At 32.2% G+C, this 20,328-nt stretch overlaps 1 protein-coding gene across 1 annotated transcript in view; it reads right to left on the reverse strand.

The window, feature by feature from the left end:
- LOC129216627 (teneurin-m-like) overlaps nt 1-19,942 on the reverse strand; it is a 117,646-nt gene extending 97,704 nt beyond the window's left edge. Inside the window, exons 1-2 of the mRNA XM_054850843.1 lie at nt 19,804-19,942; nt 17,783-18,247 (exon numbers count right to left, since the gene is read on the reverse strand). Coding sequence (XP_054706818.1) covers nt 17,783-18,247; nt 19,804-19,942 — 604 coding nt within the window. The remainder of the gene's footprint in view (nt 1-17,782; nt 18,248-19,803) is intronic.
- Nucleotides 19,943-20,328: the final 386 nt, after the last annotated feature.

The raw sequence follows: 20,328 nt of genomic DNA on the forward strand, positions 1-20,328 counted from the left end.
AACAATTCTGAAAAAGTGTTTACTGGCTGTGAAGGAAATTCCTGTAGTCTTTCTGGCACCACTCACCAAAAACTAAAGATGTCACCACCCGATAAAGAATCCCCCTTGCAGAATATCCTGATAGCTCAGGACAGACCACACGCTACGATAAAAAGGGGGGGGGATATGCGGCGACGGGAATAACAAGGTCTCCTCCTAAAAAGAGGAATTTGTCCCTTATCTGTCAATGGGGGTGCACGTGTTGAGAAACGCCTGTTCCACTCCAGTGCGGGTCAAAACTACGTGACCCTGTGTCCCTCCCCTCTGGGGGTTGGGGCATACCCGCGTGTTTACTTTCCGAGTCAGCTGCACCCTTAAATTCGGAATGAAACTGGGAGTTGCTGCCGCTGGAAGAATGGCGAGATTATACGCGGAGCTGTTACGCCGAAGGGCACCAGATACAGCATTATTTTGTCATAAAGGAGGCATGTCCATGGGACGGGATTTTATGGCCAGGAACATGAGCGGGGTTATTTTTTTAAGGACTCACAAGATCTCCACAATGCGGATGGCACGGGCAATTTACGTACAATGAGGGATGTATATCACTGCACAAAAGCCATTAACAAAGCATGGTGCAACGAATTTATTGCCGGGCGGATAAGAAACAAACCACGGTTTAAAATGTACATTTATTTTAAAGAGAAAATTATACCACCATTTGGCCCTTTAGGTATTCTCACACGACGAGTTCCTTGAAGGAGAAGAGAGAGAGAGAGCTATGGCTGGAATTTTGAATAACAAATTTGAAAGGAAATCTCTGGTGAGATTGCCCTGATATGTGAACGCATCAATTCAGCTTATCAGTATCATGTTATCCTATTTCAATATTTCATGTGAATTCACAGAGTTTTCTAAAAGTATGTAATATTTCAACCGATAATTATTTTAATAGGATGACGATTAAAAATTAATGAATGACCGTATGTTTATGATAGTTGGGAAATAATCACGAGGGGGTAAACTTGAATTAAATTGGTTCATACGACGCAAAATCTTTCAGAATACTGCAGGACATCGTTCAACATTTTTTTTCAGAATAACTTTGTTGGAAGTAAATTTTTTTTGAATGAAAACGCACATTAAGAATTTGGGGACAGTTATTTGTGTGTGATAGAAAAATCATTGATGAATTATCGTGGAAAAGATAACTCGACGCAAACTGGGAAGAATTAAACAGCATTAAGTATCTGAAATATATTCATGTACTGAAATGGGTAGTTTTGCACTAATAAATACTATTCATAATTTTGCGAGACATTTGTTTTGGCCCTCTCGAATCTGTGATGGGTTTTATAATCGCCATTCTTGTAGATGGTTTGCTTTTGCGACTGTAATTTTTGTGAAGTAACCATTTTTTTGGATAACGAATGAAATTTTTATTTTGGATTCAATTAAGCTAAACTAATAATTAGAAGAAATGTAAGAACATATTTTTTTCTCCTTTCTCATTCCTCAGCTCAAACTTGATTTAAAAAAAAAAAAAAAAAAAAAAAAACTAACCTTGACTACAATTCATAACAAAACACTCATATATGCATATTCGAGATTATAGTGAAACATCAATTTTACCTTTCCCAAGGGACTGGAAAACGTAAAATACGGTAAATACATAGCACCAAAATTGCTGGTGGGACCTGATGAAAAAGCGTTACATACGGAAAAAACGTAGATTCCAGGGACGTAAAATCGGGGTTTCATCGTATTAATTAATTCTAGCTACAACAAAATTAATAATATGTAGTATATATTGATTTCAAGCCTTTTGCTAATGCAATGAAAATTAATTTAATATTAACTAACTCTTAATGCAATATTCCAGAGAATTCAATTTACTCATCTCATGGAAGAGCACATTTACTAATTTTATGGAAATATTTAAAATAAATTCCAGAAGTAAATGCTGTGTAAGAACCATTACAATTTCATTTTAATGTGAAAGTTTTTTTTTTCTTTTAAAGGGGAGGGAGAAGTAAAAAAAATGGAATCCTTTTATTCCGCCCCCATTACAGGGAAAAAAAGTTAGATCATTCCATTACATTCTAACGTATGAATGAAAATTCTATTTCAATACATTAAGGTAACAGAATTACAATCCGAATTTAACATCGTCTGACGTTTAAGTGCAAAATACATTCGTTAATCCATAAACTGAAACTTCAAGATGATTCGGGGAATTAAATTAATTCTCTGAGAATAATTTCATTTGAAGTCAAAGAGAAAATTTTGGGAGAAAAAAAAGAATGATGAATTCAATAAATTCTTTCTACACATATTTCTTTCATTTGACGAATTTTCGCTTTTTCCCATTAAGCTTCCATTGATGAAAACGGTCGCAAAATTTAAAAAGTGTCAATCGAATTTAATTATGATGTCTAATGCATTTTCTGGAGCTCTAAAACGAAATGGTAACTTTTATTTTGGTCTTAAAATTAACTTTTTGTTTTAATTTATGCTTTGAGAATGGGATCTACAAGAACTTGAATTAAATCACAAAAATGGCAAAGATTTAATTATTGTTTAACAGTAGCAGTATTTTACCAAGAAAAGTTATGATAATTACTAAAGATCTCTAATTTTTGGCGAAAAGATCATTATGTGCGTAAATAAGTTAAAAAATTACCTTTAATCAACATGACAGATGACAAGTAATGGCGGCAAAAAGGATTAAAATCAGCAATATAATTTTCTTAAACATTCATGTAAGCTACATTAAAAAGGAAAATGATAAATAACTAAAAGTGTATAAAATAAATTGTGTAATGAAATTAGAGAATCATAATTACGAAGAAAGACAAATTTGGTGAAATGGGAATAAAAGTATAGAACGTATATATATATATATAAATTTTAAATAAAATCCTTTAAATAAAAATGTGAAATAATTAATGCAACAATAAAGAATTACATTAATGCTAATCTAAATAAATGATCGACATTTTTGGTAATTTATTTCAATCAATTTCTTTTAGGAAAGGATCATAGTGCATCGATTTATTTTAAAAAATTTACCTTTAATCAACATGATAGATGACAAATATTGGCGGCAGAAAAAATTAAAAGCAGCAATATAATTTTCTTAAACTTTTATATAAGTTACATCTAAAAGGGAAATGTTAAATTACTAAAAGCGTATAAAATAAATTGTGTAATGAAATTAAAGAATCATAATTACGAGGAAAGACAGATTTAGCGAAATCAGAATAAAAGTATAGAAAGTATATAACTTTTAAATAAAAATGTGAAACAGTTAATGCAACAATAAGCGGTTACATTAATGAATAAATGATCGACATTTTTAGTAATTCATTGCAATCAATTCCTTTCAGAAATGATCATAATGCATCATTTATTTTCTTTAAAATAACTGTAGGAAATATATAAATTATAAAATCATAAAATGTAAAAAAATCTTTTAAATTGCACACTAAATATTTTTTTATATTATATTTCATTCCTTAACTTCTAAACATAGCTCGTTTAAACTAGTCAGAATTTTCAAAGGAGCGATGACCCAAGAAAAGGTCAAAATGAATTTTTCTGAATTTCTCCATTGGTGAAATCCCTTTTATTCTGTTTTCAATGAATCAACGCTTAAAAAATGATGTTGAACAATCTTATAAAGCATTGGACATAATTGTAAGAAAAATCTGCGGAAGATATATGTACTGACTTTCTAAGAATAAATTAGGCATGAAAAACAAGTTAAATACTTTTAAAGGTTCTGTTAATATTTGTTCTTAAATGTGTTAGCGTAGCAGCAAGATGTCATGCAAGTTTAAGGACATTTTTTAGTTTTCGCTCAGTATAACACCTGTTACACATTCTATTAAAAACTATGTTTTTTCTGGAATGACTCCAGCAGTTTGCGTAATGTTTTTCCTATTCCTCAACTTTTTATGCTTCTGTTAGGAAACAAGTCATGTGACAACTTCAATTGACGAGGTGCGTTGGAGTTGTGATTTGGAACTCTGCTCGGCATGTAACTAACGATTTTAAGTTAGTTAACAAATTGAGACACTAACTGGAACATTATCAGAACAAACAAAAGTCGAAAATTGTTTGTGCCAAAAATTGAACAAAATATACAAGCAAGTGAACGAAGTATAAATCGACATAAAATTACAGCAAATCTATTTTAAAGCTACATGGAACTCGTTCTATCAGTGCAAAAACACTAACTTTTTGCCAATTAGTGCTTCATTTATATTGATTTCTTATTTTGCTCAATAATTTAGAACATCTGCTGAAAATGCGATGATTTAAATTTAAACGAATTATTATTATTTTTTTTTCTTTTATCAATTTAATGCAAAATACATTATTTTCCCCTTGTCTATAGGAACCTATCTAGAAAATGTTACTACCGTAACAGCTGTAAAATAATTAATTTTACCAAAGCAATTAAATATTTAAAATAAGTAGAGGAAAAGGGGGCTCATTGAACACGGGGCACATGCGAACATTGTGTGTTTTACTAAGATCGCTTGAAGCAAAAAATTTGGAAAAATTCTCAAGTAACGACAGTAACAGTTGTACCTCTTGGACAATCATTTAGAGCAATGAGCCGCTTTATATTTCTGTGGTGGCAACTTCTTTGTTTTAGCAGTTGCTGAAATTTTTTTTAGTTTTCTTCACGTGAAAACATTTTTAAAACTAACTGCAATGCTAAACTTAAGTATTACGAACGATTGTATGAACACTCAAGTAAATTTATGACAATGTTTAATTTTTTTAATTAAATTAAAAATTCTTTGTTTTTGCGAGTTACCTCTAAAGTAGACGATGGGTCACTTGTGAACATAACATCAAGGGGCACAAACTAACAGTTTCCATAGCCGCTCTCCGTAATATTATTATTAGTGCAAAGAATTGTAAGCGTTAAAAAATTTATAAATATTTATAACTTTTATTTGCCTATAATAAGTTTGTAAATTTATTGTTAATTGTTATTAATATTGTTATATATTTTTTTATGTTTACTATTTTTATTTTTAAAATTTTTTGTTACTGAATTAAATAAATAAGTAAAATAAAACATAAATAAATAAAGAATTTTTCGTTCTAAAAATAAACAATTTCTACGCAACTATACCAGCTGCATTTGACCAGATGTCACAGTCGTAGAAATCAAATTTAAAATGTTTTCTTTCTTAAATAGCAGATTATGCCAGCACTCCAATTTCTCACAAAAAGAAGAAGGGGGGAAAAAACCCAACAGGTTTCAAATGCAGGACTACAAAATAAGAAAAAATATATACAAAATTATTGTTTCTTCAGCAGGAAGTTTGGACAACGGAATTATACTTTGTGATGGAAAACAGCTTATTGTCAAGTTCTTTTTTTCCTCCAGTACAATTGGATATTAATTTTATTCTTTAGCGCAGGTTTTGCACTCAATCCTATTTGATCAAGCACGGTGCGCTCTTTATTCTCACTATTCCAAAGGCAGTAGTCCAAAAGACTCCCAGGTGACTATATTGACCTACGGGATAATCCCTAACGTACAAAAATCCCATCTCAAAAACTTGGTTCCTTTCGGCAGGACGGAAACTGCCTATAGTAGTTTACTAAACGTCTCAATCTCATTTCCGATGAAGGTAGATAAATAAAATATGAATCCTCCCAAAAGATTCCGTGTTTTCTCTCACTGCCCCTCTTCCAAAAGTTCCTTTTTTTATTTAATTCTTTACTTACGCTCTTCTTTTTCTTGCTAGTTTTTTTCTCCCTTTTTTTCTTGGGTACAAGAAATGCGGGTCTCACAAAAGCAGGGCAAAAATTCTGCTGGTAGTAGTATGTGTATCGGATTAAGTCGGCGATTAGCCAGTAGGGGGCGGTAGAGGGGAATTTCTTTCCTTTAGTTCAGCGCTGTTGCCAACTTTTTGAAAGGATCGAAAAGAGGTAATCCCTTTGAATGGGATTGCTTGCAACGAGTCAAAGATACCCTCTGCACCTGCAAAAGGAACGTTGGCAACATGTTTGGCTGCATTTTAAACTATCGTGGAGGCAAGTTTTGATTAAAAAATTGAATTACCGTTGGTTTTTTTTTTTACGAAATAAAGTCTTACGTGAAAAGAAAAAAAGTTGGTGGCTACAGATACTGCCATTTAAAATCCTTATACTTTAAGGTCAAGAACTTATTAGAAGAAATAGCAGGAAAATCAAATCAAATATATTCTGGTTATTTTTCGCCTAATCATATAGCTTTTGAATCACGTGATCCTTTAAAAAGAAAGATGTATATTTCCTAGATTTTTTTTTAACTTCCAAAAGCAACGTCAGCCTAGTTCACACATTTCGTAATCATGAATGTAAAACCAACTCGATATTTTTATAATTAGGTAATGATTGAAAAAACCCATTAAGTATTAAAAATATTGTGGACTCTTTTTGAGTTTTGACGGAAGACAAACTTTTTATCACACAAAACTTGCAGATTACAGCAGACATGTGCTTCGGGGTTTCAAAAAATTCCTCTTTCGGGGGGGGGGGGGGGGGGGGAATGACTTTAATTCATCCCAAAGCTAGTACTTCATTACATTGAAAAATAGGATTTCTTGAAACCCCAAATCACGTGTCTGCAGTTATACGCAAATTTTGTGTAATAAGACGTTGTTATACTTTATTTTACATTTAAAGCACAAAGGTGTTAATTCAGTTCTTAGAAGACAAACTGTTTGAAGATACGTAATTTACGAAGACAGTGAATAAGAGTAAAATGGTTTGTTCCATGTAACTTCGTGAATGGAATAAATTAGTGAATGATAAATTTTAACTGAGAGGAAAAATAAAGAAAAAAAAAAAAAAAAACGTAACATTTCGTAATACATCACAAAACATAAAGCTTTTAATTTAAAATTAGTTAAGTAATTTTTACGCAGCAAATGTGAGACAATTTTAGTCTTGTCAATTAACTATTCCTGGATGCCAAAATTAATGAAATATAGAACATTAGCTCCGTAGGATTTTGAAAACTTTTGCTTGCTAAGAAGTCAATTCAACGTTCGCACAAATAAATGCAATTGAAAGTAAAATTTTATGCATACGAAATTATTTGAAAATTTTTTCCTTCTTTTTTTTAGCAGTACGAATCCATAAGAAATTAACAACGTGAGCAAAATTCAATGCATTTCAAGAAGAAATACTTTCATTAAAGAAAATATCTGAATTCTTTCTTTCAAAATCGAACTTTGTAAGCCCCAAAAAGTGATGTAAACACATCAATCCCCACCTTAATTAAAGGAAACAACACAATAAATGAAAGGTCGGGACAACACAATAAATGAAAATCTTAGATCAATCAGTCACGTGGGTTGTGTAATCTAAATTGTATATAAACACCACCACCTTCTTGTATTATTTTACAACATTCCTTTCACCAACGGCGATTACGACGCGATCAACACTGATATTAATCACAGATTGAACAAATAATTTCCTTGTCCAGTGCGTGAGAGCGACCAAGAGCCGACGATAACTGACCGATCTTAACAACCCTATAAAGTACAACAACCCTAGTGGCCCTAAGTAAACATTAAGGAAAACTTCGATCCTTCCCAAACGCTTTTATCGAGCTTTGGAACGTGGGAAAAATATTCCTTCCACGCCGAGCAGCTATTTTCCCCTCATGTTGCCAAACGAATAAAACAAATATTCTGCGGTTCTCGGTCTCAAACAATCGACTTGATAAGAGGTTTCATTTTCGTCTGGGTGCTGGGTCGTTACAGTTTTGTTACTCTATTATGGCGGATTATTTTTACGATGGTGATTAGAGCAAAGAGTGGTTGTCGATGCGTCAAAAAGGTGATAATCATAAAATCAGGAACAATGGTTTAATTAAATGATGTACTCTAGTCAGGTAATCAGATGGAACAATTCCCCACTAATAAATTCTTTCTAAGATTTTTTTGAGGCATTTTTTGTTTACGTTTCACAGTTTTGAATGGTATTATTACGACTGAAGTGATCATAAATATTGGTGATGAAATTTTCGTTAAATATAAAGTTGTGTTTGTATTAGTAGATATAGGGCGAAAAGGAAAAACAAAATGTATTTCGTGGTGCCCGCAGATTTATTCTCCTTAATCATTAATTTCGGGAAAATAATTTGGGATGCTACGTATATGAAATTGTTTTTTCTTAAAACTCAACAGAAACATCATGCATTACCAAATAATAAATCATTTTGAACAACCATTAATTTTTGTCTTTTTTTTCTTCCTCAATTCTGCTTCACATACTTCTACAATTTTTCACTTTATGAGAAAATGTTAAAAAATTCTAAAGAACAGAATCAGTGGCGTAAGTTTGGGGGATGGTTCTCTGATCTCAATAGTTCACCATGAGCTCAACTCAAATGTGAAAATAATACACACATTTTTTTTTCTTAATTCATCAAAGTATACAACATTATTTTGGCAAGAATGTCCCTCATCGCATTTTTGATATTTTTAGCTACATTTTTTCTTTTGTGCGGTGGCACCGTGGCACCTTACATAGTGTTATCCTCAAACCAAAAAGAGGGGGGGGGGGAGCAGGGTGTTTCCAAATGAAAGGGCACTTTAATTCAATTTAAGGGCATTTTTGAATAGAAATTTTGTAATAATACTTTTTTCCTTTCATGCATGATGCATGCATACTAATTCCAAGTTCCAAGTATTTCTCATTAATGACTATTTTTAAAAATAATTACTGAGAATCTTTTTTATGATTAGTTTAGAAGATTTATATTCAAATCAAATTGTTAGAGAAACACGTCAAGGCCAAAACCAAACTTGCCTTTGTGATAAAGTTATGTCAAAACTTCAAAGGAGCATGAAGAGCTCTTTGAGAAATGAAAAAAAAAAAAAAAAAAAAAAAAAAAGATGGCAGGACACAGTACCTAAAAAGGTCAGAGGAAAACACTATTATGCACGCAAAGATAATGGGTGAGAAGCATTATTTTTTTAATGCTTTTATACAATAAGTTCTTCTTAACTTTTAAATGTTTTTATTTTATTTTACGTATTTATTTATTTTTTGGAGAGAGAGAGAATGTAAGTTATCCTCCCAAAATGACACATTCGAATCTAAGAAGCACTTCACACAATTTGAAAGCTTTTAACTTGGCTTTCGCTTCAAAAAGATAAACATAATAGTACAAAGATTTACGATACTGAATTCATTGTAAGGAAAAGACATTAAAGCCTGGTTAATCACTGTTTAAAAAAAAGCCCAAATGCTTCTTTAAGTATTCGCTTTCATTACACAAAGTAATTAATTTAAAGAAAAAATTAAAAGAAGGATTGCTGAAAACAGATAATGAAAGTGAAAAAAAGAAAATCTGGGGGACATCAAAAAATTCAATCGAGAAGCTCCTATTCAATTGAAAAAAGAAACGGAAAAAAAGGTGTATTTAACGAGATGATAAAAACTTAAGATTCATTCCACGGAAAACGAGCTTCACTTGATCGATTTTTCACTTTTTGACAGTTTGATAAAAGTTATTAATTGTCAGCTGAAAATTAATATTTACGCACATAACAACTGAGATTGTGTTCTTTACAAGAATTAAACGTTAATGATGAGTAGAAGCGAGAAACAATTTGCAATGAATTTCTACGAGGAGAAGGTTGACTTGGTGAGTTTTTGTCATTACATTTCGACATTAATAATAAGATTAAAAAATATGTGAGAGTATGTATTTGGAAGCCCTTTTTCGCAATCACGAGCAAACTAATACTTAGAAGATTTTATTTATTCATCAGTTATTTATTTCAATTGGTTTTATTTCATTCACAAATCGCTCACGGGAGACAAAAGCGGCACTTCTCAAAATTTGAAAAAACGTAATAATTATTGATTACAAGTCCGATTTAATGATCTTTCTTGCTACAATAATGGTACAATAAAGTTAGTTCACATTGGAGGAGTATAATTAGTATAATAAATAAACTTTAAAATTTCCCAATTTAAAAGAAAAACTTGCAAACAAACTACAGCATCATTAATTTAGGCTACAAAACTAACCAGTAATTGCAACATATCATACACCATGCACATTTTAAGTCAGAATTTGAGTACAAATCAATTAAAATTAGTGTAACTTTAAAACCTTTATTTTTTGTTCAATGCTGTTTCTTTAAGGAGGCGTGGCATTATTTTGCAGCTAAACGGCAGTATCTGCGGAAATGAGTTTTCGAGATATTTGAAGAAACAAGTTCAATACTAACAGTAGGGAACTGTTGGAATTAGACATTTTTGTTTCAATGGAAACCAAATAAGCAAGCTTGTTCAACAAAACTAACGTACAATAGATGGAAAAAAAAAAAAAGAAACAAAGAAAGAAAGAAAAATTCAGTTACTGCCTTTTACCCGTAAACGGCAGTCGCGCAATATTTTACTACTTGAACCGTGAAATAAATGCTCAGTGACTAAACTGATTCATCAAAGAGATCCAATTGAAAGCAATGTTGCTGTGATATGTTATTTTAGCAACAGAAATTTCCCCCATTGAGCAAGTCTGATGATACTCAACATTGCAGGAATATGACTTTTAACTAGAACTAAGTAGCTTTAAGAGGGAAATGGCATTACGTGGCACGCCTGAATAAACCAGATTCGACAACTAAGAAAGTTATACATCCTCAATTTCAATACCCTCTTATACAGCAAGGACCTACATCAGGGATGGGGAACCTACGTCCTTCTTAACTTCTTTGCCGGCATTGCAGCCATTTCCAACTTCCGTAATCATAAATACACTCATTAACCAATTATATTGCAGATATGGCACATTATCGTTCGCTATCGATTGACGTTCAGATATTAGATTTGTATGACATTAACAGGGACACACTCCAATGGAGGTTACTGTGACCTCCCAAAAATGCCTTTATTCGGAAAATTTTGTTTGACGATTTGTCAAAACTGTCATAATTCCGCAAAATTTGGAGTTCCATTAGTCGAAATTTGGAGTTCAATTCGACAAAATTTTCATCATTCGCAGGAATTTGGAGTTCAATTCGGCACAATCATCATCATTCGGCAAAATTTGGAGTCCGGCAATTTAAGAATTCCCGCCCTTCCAAAAATTTGAGTACGGGCCACCCCAGTTAACTAAACTGTCAAATTCAATGCGGCATTTCGGTGAGAAAACGTTTTCCTTCCCTCCAACCCTAATATAAACTTTCCATTCTCTCCTACTACTGTAAAAGGTTTCCTCTGACGATCCTACGTAGCATATGGTTCAGAAGGTAAGGTTCAAAAACAATTAAAAGATGTTGTTGTATTCTGGATTTTTCAAGCATTTTCAAAGCAATTTTGATTGATTAAACTTAAACTACAAATGGACGTACAGAAGTAAAACGAATTATTCAATATTTCCGAACGTATAGATACATCATCTTCAACAACTAAGGAATATATCATGCACTGAGCTGTTATGCTTGAAAATATTTTAAATAATATATTTAATGTTTATTTGCATTGCTTGATTTTAAATTAGAAATGACATTATTAATGCAATCTGTTAAGTAGAAACAAGTTTCAGTTAAAACTCATAGATTAATCATCAAATTACTAATGAGAAAAAAAGCGATTTTTTTAAAATTTTGACTTCCATCTGTGAGACTGAAAATCACTACACATTTTGTCAATTTGTATCCATTTTTACGTTATTATCCCATTACTTCGTTAGTTTTCGTTAACGATCAGTAAAAAGTAAATCAGTTTTATTATTTTATCGTTATAGTTTATTGTCTAAACCCAAATCAATACAGCGATTTCCGATTTAATGACATGATAAGCATGTTGTTTTTTCAACAATGAACAGAAAATTTTAAAGTAATTTAAATTGTGGCTTTAAATCAACGTTTGACGAGAGAATTCCCACGAAGTATTTAAATCTTTCAAACTCCTATCAAATTTTACGAATTGTATCTAACTTCGAAATTTTTGAAACATTGGTTTTTTCATTACTCAGCGATACAATCAATGTTAAACAAACAAAAATTTGAAAAAGTAATTGTAATTGTATAGGCGAATTTCGGGATTACAAGGAATTTCTGTTCAAATGCTGAAAAAAATTTTGAAGTTCAATTATTGTTGCTGCATTAATGTAACAGTTTTACTGCTTATTTTCATTTTTGATATTTGAATTCTTTTTCTTTTTTTGTCATTATTTGTTTTAAAACAAACTAATACTTTTCAAAAGATAAAAGTTTCAGCTTTAATTTGATGTAGATGAAGAATACAAAGTTCATTGCATAAGCTATTTCGCAAGTGTTGACTTCACATATGGCGTTTAAAACTAATAATATGGTTTCAGAAGTTTGATTAAAAAATTTTCACACACCCCTGATTTTAAAATTTACTACTTACTTTATTTTTATGATAATATGAAATTTGAAGTTTGCAACTATGATGTTGCAGCTGAATTAAAGATTTTCACAACAGATGTTAGTAAAATTTTATCACCAATTTATAAATTGTTACACATCAAAAGGAAAAAAAAAAACAACTCGATAGGAACACCAATGAGAAATCACAACGTCGGAAACGATTAAAAAAATCAGAAGCCGAGTTGGAAACCGCAAATTGGTTTTACCCTTTTGATTTTTTAATTATCAGTTTAGTGTCAAAAGAGGCTAAATCGTTCTCGTAGCAATTTTGAAAAGATGTGTTGATGTCAAAAACTATCGATGAAATTCAAGTTAAATTATAAGACCGCATCTGCACATATATTTTTTTAAATTAACCATTTTTATTAATTAAAGACGTAGACAAACGATATCACGAGGAAACTTTGATCTTGGAAACGATTAATTTTAACATAAGGACGAAAACAATTGACCAAAGAGGCAGCAAATTTATGCTCATCACCAGAATCTGATAAGTTTATGAGGGAAGTACTACACATCGTACTGCAAAAGAAGTACTTTTTTTTGTTGTTAAATGTAAGACTGGTGTAAAAAAGTCTTACACAAGTCTGTTGAAGGTACGCAAAGAATGTAGTTGCACAAAAATATCATTGGTTAAAGTAACATTATTAATTTTTTGGTGCATATTACGTGTAAGAATGTGTTTAACAGCTTAATAATGTGGAACTTGTGTACCGATGCAAACAGGCCTTATACATAATTTCGCATTTAAGTATTTTTTTTTTATATTAACGTTACAGAGATAAAGGAGCAACAAAAAAAAGTTAAAAGGATTTTGAAATCCTAGTTTTCAACACTAAATTTTAAAGCTAGCAACCCAAGTACTTTAACGCATTTTTGAAGATGTAGAGTATATTGTAAGAAAACAATAAGATGACATTTAAAATAAATAAAATCTTGGTCACCAACTAAATCATGGAAGATTTTTATCGTCAGTTTAATCTGTTTATTTTAATGCAATTTTATTATTCATATATAACAATTTTAAAAAAAGCATGGGAAATAAAAGATGGCTAAATTGAGTTGCACAAAATTTTCAAAAAAGCGTTCTTACTGAAGGGATTTTAAACATCACTCAATAATCCAGCTTAAAAATCATAATGCATAAATTTTTCGCCCTCGTCCTGCAGTTTAAATTCAAAATAGCAATAAAATAAACGTTACCTGTATCATTTCTTGAAAATCAGGAGAAAATATAGTCAGTTCCCGATGGGCATTTATCAAAAATATTTCAATTGATAAACAATTTATAATAGAACAGACTCTGATCAACAACACTTATCCATTAAACACACATCATTTTAAGAGATGCAAACGACGAAGGGAATGGTAGATAAGTTTTCCTTCGAAATTTTCAGCAGACGATTTGCATGAATCTTCTCCCTGACAGCACACTGGAAACAGTATCTCCCCAAATCGAACGAGGCGCGAATGAACACATAAGAGAGAGAGAGAGAGAGAGAAGCAGAGAGCGTTGTTCACCGCGCGGTTTAGAATCGGCACTGGCAAAGAGGAGAAGGAATCGTCGGTTAGTTCCACAGTTTCCCAGCTAGGTGGCGTCGCCGAAGCTCGGAATTTTTTGAGACGAGAAATGGTTCTGGTTGTATACCGAAGGAAAGGATCATGCAAGCAGCTTCTATTGAAAAGTAGCAGCTCTGAAGACGATGAGGTGGGGTGGGAGTCGATTTCTGAAATTAGGGACTATACATGAGTATAGCAAATAGCCCACTCAAACAGCAATAATTGCGTTGTTAGATTCAGTGGCGTAGCTAGGGGGTCATGACCTCCCCCCTCCCCATGAAGCAATATAATGCAGTATAAACTCAATTTTGGGTCTAAAATTGCACTTTTTGTCCTTTAATTTCGAAAATTTTCATGTAAACCCCCACTCCTCCTCATGGAAAATTTCTCGTTACGCAACTGGTTAGATTATTTTCTCTGATTCTCCGCCTTCAATTGAGTTCAAGCAATGAACTTTGCAGAATCATAGAATATTTTAGAAAAAGCAAGCGCCACTTAAAATGTTCATGCAAGTTATTTGAATAGATAGTCAACATGTAACTTTGTGTCGTATTCAAGCGGTCACAAAACGACAATCTATACAAGGTTCTTCATCCCCCCAAAAGCGATGTCGCATCCCTTCAAATGCTGCAGAGCCCCCCTCCTTCCCCCAACACAGAACGAGACCCTTCCAAAATGAGATCAAAAACCCTCTGAAATCCCATTCAAAAAATCTCAGTAGTGCTGTCTGAGTCAGAAAGGGGGTGACCATCCATTTTTATTCATCAAAACTTGAAAGTGAAAACACTAAAAGGCTATTTACGCATTAAAAGATTCAAATACTCCCAACAATGTGATAAAAATATAAAAGACTTGACATAATAAATATGGAAATCAAATGTGGAAAAGGTTAAGTTCCAAAATAATAAGAGTACAGAAGTCAAGGTCATGGTTAAAAGACGAAAGAAAAACTTGACGAGTTCTAAAACAAATTCTTTCTTGTAAACTTGCGTGCACCCTAAAAGCACTTTACTTCTCTGAGTAAAGATGTTTATGTATTTATTTCACATTTGAATCTATTGACTGGAACGATTTCGGCTAATCGATGATTCGGTGTATCAGTTTTCAGAAAATGAGACGTTTCGTTGTATTTCATCTGTTTTAAGATACAAAGCTAAGCTAATAACCTTGAACGTTTAGTTTTAGAATGTTGCAATGTTCAAGACTAGACCACTCATTACAGAATTAAGAACATACGATGTGCACGACATTTTTCAAATATATCCGCTATAAAATGTTTCATTTAAATGACAGAATCCGAAGCCAGGAGTGATGAAGAGACTTATTTGATAGATGTTATTTAAAAATTGACACTCAATGAAAACTTAATGAGCTTTTTCTACATTTGAAAAACATTTCTCGTATATCTAAAAAATAAAATTGTCTGCTAACATGCATCGTCTGCTTGTGTTGCTCAGACAGCAGAAAGACATTGAATATTTAAATTTTATTTCACTACGGAAGATAATTAGTAATTCTCTTTCTTATCGACGCATTCGAAGTCTATTAATTAAAGAGAATTTCAAGTTAAGAAATTGGTAGGGATCTGAATAAAGGGAATTTTTGATTCCTTAAATATCGAAGGAAAATCCCATCGCTAAGATATTTTCTATATTCATCGTAAATTGCAATCACATAAATTCTGATAAATTAAATTCAATTAAGAGGAGGACTTTTTCTAAAATTAAAGATATAAAATGTTAGTGAATAGTTTTACTTGAAAAACTTAAAAGCAAACCACTGATAGATATAGGATTATAGAGTTAATCATTATGGAACAGGTCGAAATTTGAGAGATTTACGTGGTAGTCGAATTGAGTCAAAATGTACATTAACTTGCATAAGCCTTTGACTTATGACACCTCAGGGATATCAAAGTGCGCTTTAATAAGGGTAACTACATTTAAATAAGGGTAAAGTGTAAGGACATTAACATGAGCAAATTTAAAAAATGACGCATTTTTTAAATGAGGAAGGAAATTTGATGCGTGGATTACATAACTTCACCCCTGTGAAATATTCGATGTCTTTTTAGATAATCTCATTTTGTTACAGTTATGAGATATGTTAAATATAGAGTTTGGTACTTTCAAATTTAAAGAATTTTGAAATTTTTGTCAGCGTTAGGTATTCAAAACTTGTAGAAAAACATCATTGTTTTGTAAGAAAGGACGTTCGTAATAACTACAGTAAAAATACAAGTAAATACTGCTGATAAAGCACTGAGTTCGTACAACTCTTCAAATAATAATAATTTTATTTTTCGAGTGAAATTTAAAAGAAAATAAATGAAGCAATATTTTTTTCAGAAAAAAGGATAACAAAAAGCATTTTTTGAAATAGTTTTGAAAAGTTTTGGAGAACGTTTTGTTTGAACTCTAAAGGTCCACCCCTTAAATGCGGACCATATATATATATATATATATATATATATATATATATATATATATATATATATATATATATATATATATATATATATATATATATATATATATATATATATATATATATATATATATATGTATTACAAAAGATATTCGTTATCAGACTGCCGACCAACAACAATGACACGCCATTTAAGTTGGTTTGGATATGATATCTTATTACGAAAACAGAATAATGTGATTTTCTTAATATTATTCTTCCCTACGTTTATTAGCTCCTCTCAAAGAAATCATCGTGATACCCTGCTATAAAGCATCTCATATATACGCTAAGACATTCGTCTTTCTCCCTGATTTTCTTATTATTATCATCGCATCAGTTTTCCTTTTCTCTGCTGAGCAGTGGACGCTGATGAGCCTTGGAGAAAATCAGGGACAAGTTATTAAGCACTATGCGAGAAGCTCAGAGTGGGATGGTGCGTATTAATATATTTGGAAGTATTTATACTGCGTTAAGACGAGCTAACAGTTGAGCATGTTGGGTTAAGAGTTTTTTATATTGCATTTGAAGTTATTTTTTAACAGCCAAAGATAATTTTTGTAAAGGTGTGTGTGTATTCATTGAATTCTTTTCAGTTCTTTACTTCCTGTAAAACAATGGTTCTCAGCCTGAGAGTATGCTTCCTAGGGGAAGTAAACGAATTCCAAGTGAGAGCTCGAGGTGTAAAAGATAAAATAAAAGCTAAAACACACAAACTTACTCAATCTTTTATCGCAGCTTTTGAGTATTTGAAGTGAAACTTTTTATATGAGGGCTTTGAAATTCTGATCCGCAAATTTTTGTGTGACGGAAGTAAGGTAATTGTTTTTTAATGGTTGATAATCATTTTAAGCACTGGCATAAAAAAAAAAAAAAAAAAAAAAACAGTTTTAAACACTATGTCATGCTTCAAAACGGAAATGAAGGGAATGAGGAGCAAGATAACTTTTTTGCGGAGCTGCGGAGTTTCGCTATTTTTGCGGAGCAATTCCGCAAAATGCGGAGCAGTTGGCAACCCTGGTTTACGCTTTTGTGCTATACATAACCTATTTTCTTCTTTTTGCCCTTAAAAATATTTTTCAAATGTGAGAGAAATGTACTTAAAGAACATTATTTGGACATTGTAGATAAAAAAAAGTGGGGAGGGAGGTGCTAAATGGTTAGTTTTGTATTTACTTTTGATGATGATTTAGGGAATTTGAACCTTAAGATTTCAAACATAAATGCCTTTTAAACGATCTAGTCGTTCAATTCCTATTAAACTAAATGATACTTTATTGAACATTCACAAACGATTCTTATTTTGTAATAACGATTTTTAAGAATCCAAAGCTTACTTCTGTCTCTATGCTGATCGCTCCTGCTTGCCGCTAATGCCATTTCGGAACCGGTGTATGTTGTGGCATCCGATTGATCCCCGCCATCATTATCACCATCGTCATCCTCATCATCTTCCTCCTCCTCCTCATCATCATCGGAGGTCGATGACGGTTCTTCACCAGAGTCATCATCATCTTCGGAGCTTAGTCCAGCAGGATGTGGCCGGTACAACTGTTGCTGTTGGACCCGTTGCCTGGCAACGCGGGGGAGAGTTGAGGTGACATTCTGGGGAGGGTGCAGGGAGGAATATTGCCGTTTGGTGTTGGAGTTGAGAAGTTGGCCCCAGGATCCGAACTTTGCCGGGGGGTTGAACACCCTTTCGTTGTTTTCGTCTTCTTCTGTTGAAGGAGTTGAATAACGTAGGACGTCCGGCGTGTTGTCTTTCGTCCGGGAAGAAGTGAAAGGATCTTCTTTACCGGAGCCTAAAAATAATTAAATACATGTCAAAGAAAAACTAATAGGAAATTATGAACAATATAAAAAAGATGTAGCAACAACTAATGATCTTGATTGAAAAAAATAAAATCGAATTGGATTTTTTTCTTTTTTATTTAACCTATAGAAAAATCCATTTTCCAAAACGCGGAAATTTAATCGGTGGGCAGTACACATGTTTCGGGGATACAACTCTGATTGTGTAAAAGTTTCAAAATTTCAGAAATTATAGTGAATACTTAGTATAATCCTCAGCTGCATATAATGCATAATGCGTTTTGACCCATATACTACTTTCAAGAGGATTCAAGTGCTTCATACTATTTCAATCATCAACTTGTCACAATCCACTTATACGATTATATAGCTGATAATATACTGAGTTTGTTGATTCTGTGAAAAAAAAATTAATCTCAGATATTTTGGTTCATAGAAAAATTAATAATTATTTACTCTTTGTAATAATTTGTAAAGTAACAAGACACTATTTGAATAAACCAACTACCGAACGCAAATATTATACAAGATGAGCAAAGAATAGAAGTACAAGCGTCCCTCGTATAACACGGTACTTCTACAACACGGTTTCGATATTACATGGATACATGGTACCAAATTTGCGATTATTATAACACGGTTTCAATATTACACGGTACGAGACTTGAATTTAATATTTCATGGTTTTGATACAACTCGAATGTTATATTTATAAAAGTAGGAATTTAATTTTTGTTTAATACATTCTGTTAATGGTTGATAACTCTAATAAGTTTTTACTTTGTTTTTATGAAACTAGGTTTCGATACAACACGGTATACATCCCTTGATTTACATTATTTCTAAGTCTCGTATAACACGGTTTCGATACTACACGAAACAAATTAATCGTGTCATACGAGTACGAGGGACACCTGTATATTTTATTGAGCTTTTCAAATCAAATAATTGTGTCATTATGTAATTGTAAATATTTTCGAATTCGACTTGAAAAATTTACCAAACACATTTTAATAATCATAATTGAAGATTTCGGTGCAAAAAATAAGGGAATGTCACATTTTGCCGACTTGAGAATTTGAATGCTTAAACATAACAGTAAATTGTAATACTTAGGTGTATAACATTACATTTTATTAAAATGTATTTGAAATTCCTTTTATAGGCGCAAACTTTAACACACTGTTGAATATGTAGACAATATCTTAAAAAATGAATTCTTAAAACACTTTCATTTTATGATTCCTAAAAGTTTTAAACTGGAGCTGTGTAGGGTCGTCCTAAGAAACGATGGTGCACGGGGAGAATATTTTCTCGCACCACTCCCTCCCCAGAATGGTGGGTGTAAAGTGGAAGAATACCAAACATTTTTGTTTTAACTACTACATGATTGAACGTTAATCGGAAAGCTATGTGTATAATAAGTAAAATATAATGTATTAGCATTTTTTAGACTATTTTTAGAAAATAATAATATTGAAACAAAAAAAAAAAAAAAGCAATGCAGCAAAGGCTTAGTTTATGGCAAAACCTCACATCTTGGCACCTGGAACGATCGCCCTCTTCTTCGGACAGCCCTGGAGCTGTTCTCTTCTTGCAACGAGGTCTAAAATTGCTAAAGCCAAGAACCAACCCGTATAGCAAGCGATGAAATTCGATATGTATTCAAGGAGGGCATTTGGCATTTTTTCCGTACACAGTATCAGACATCAGACCGATCGTATCGTTGTTGATGTTTTCTGAAATTACTAATAAGTGAAAGTACCAGAGGCGACTTCTACCACAAAAAAAGGGGGGGGGGTCAAAGGAGGTGGGAGGTGCCCCTAAAGTTGACTTTTAAAAAGTTAGTTTTAACGTCATTGTTGATTAAATGACCTTCTCTGAAAAATTCTTAATACAGTCTCAAAAATTGGGATAAATGGTTACATGGTAGACCTTTCTCCCATTTCAAAGTTACATTTTATTTTTAGGAAATAGTAACATAAGAAAAATACAAAGCGCGCACTAATTAAGTTAATTCTTGTTTCTTTTACCAAATGAATAAATCAATTTTATCATTTTTCGATCCAAA

Source organism: Uloborus diversus, chromosome 2 (assembly GCF_026930045.1).
Source record: "Uloborus diversus isolate 005 chromosome 2, Udiv.v.3.1, whole genome shotgun sequence".
Taxonomy (NCBI): domain Eukaryota; kingdom Metazoa; phylum Arthropoda; class Arachnida; order Araneae; family Uloboridae; genus Uloborus; species Uloborus diversus.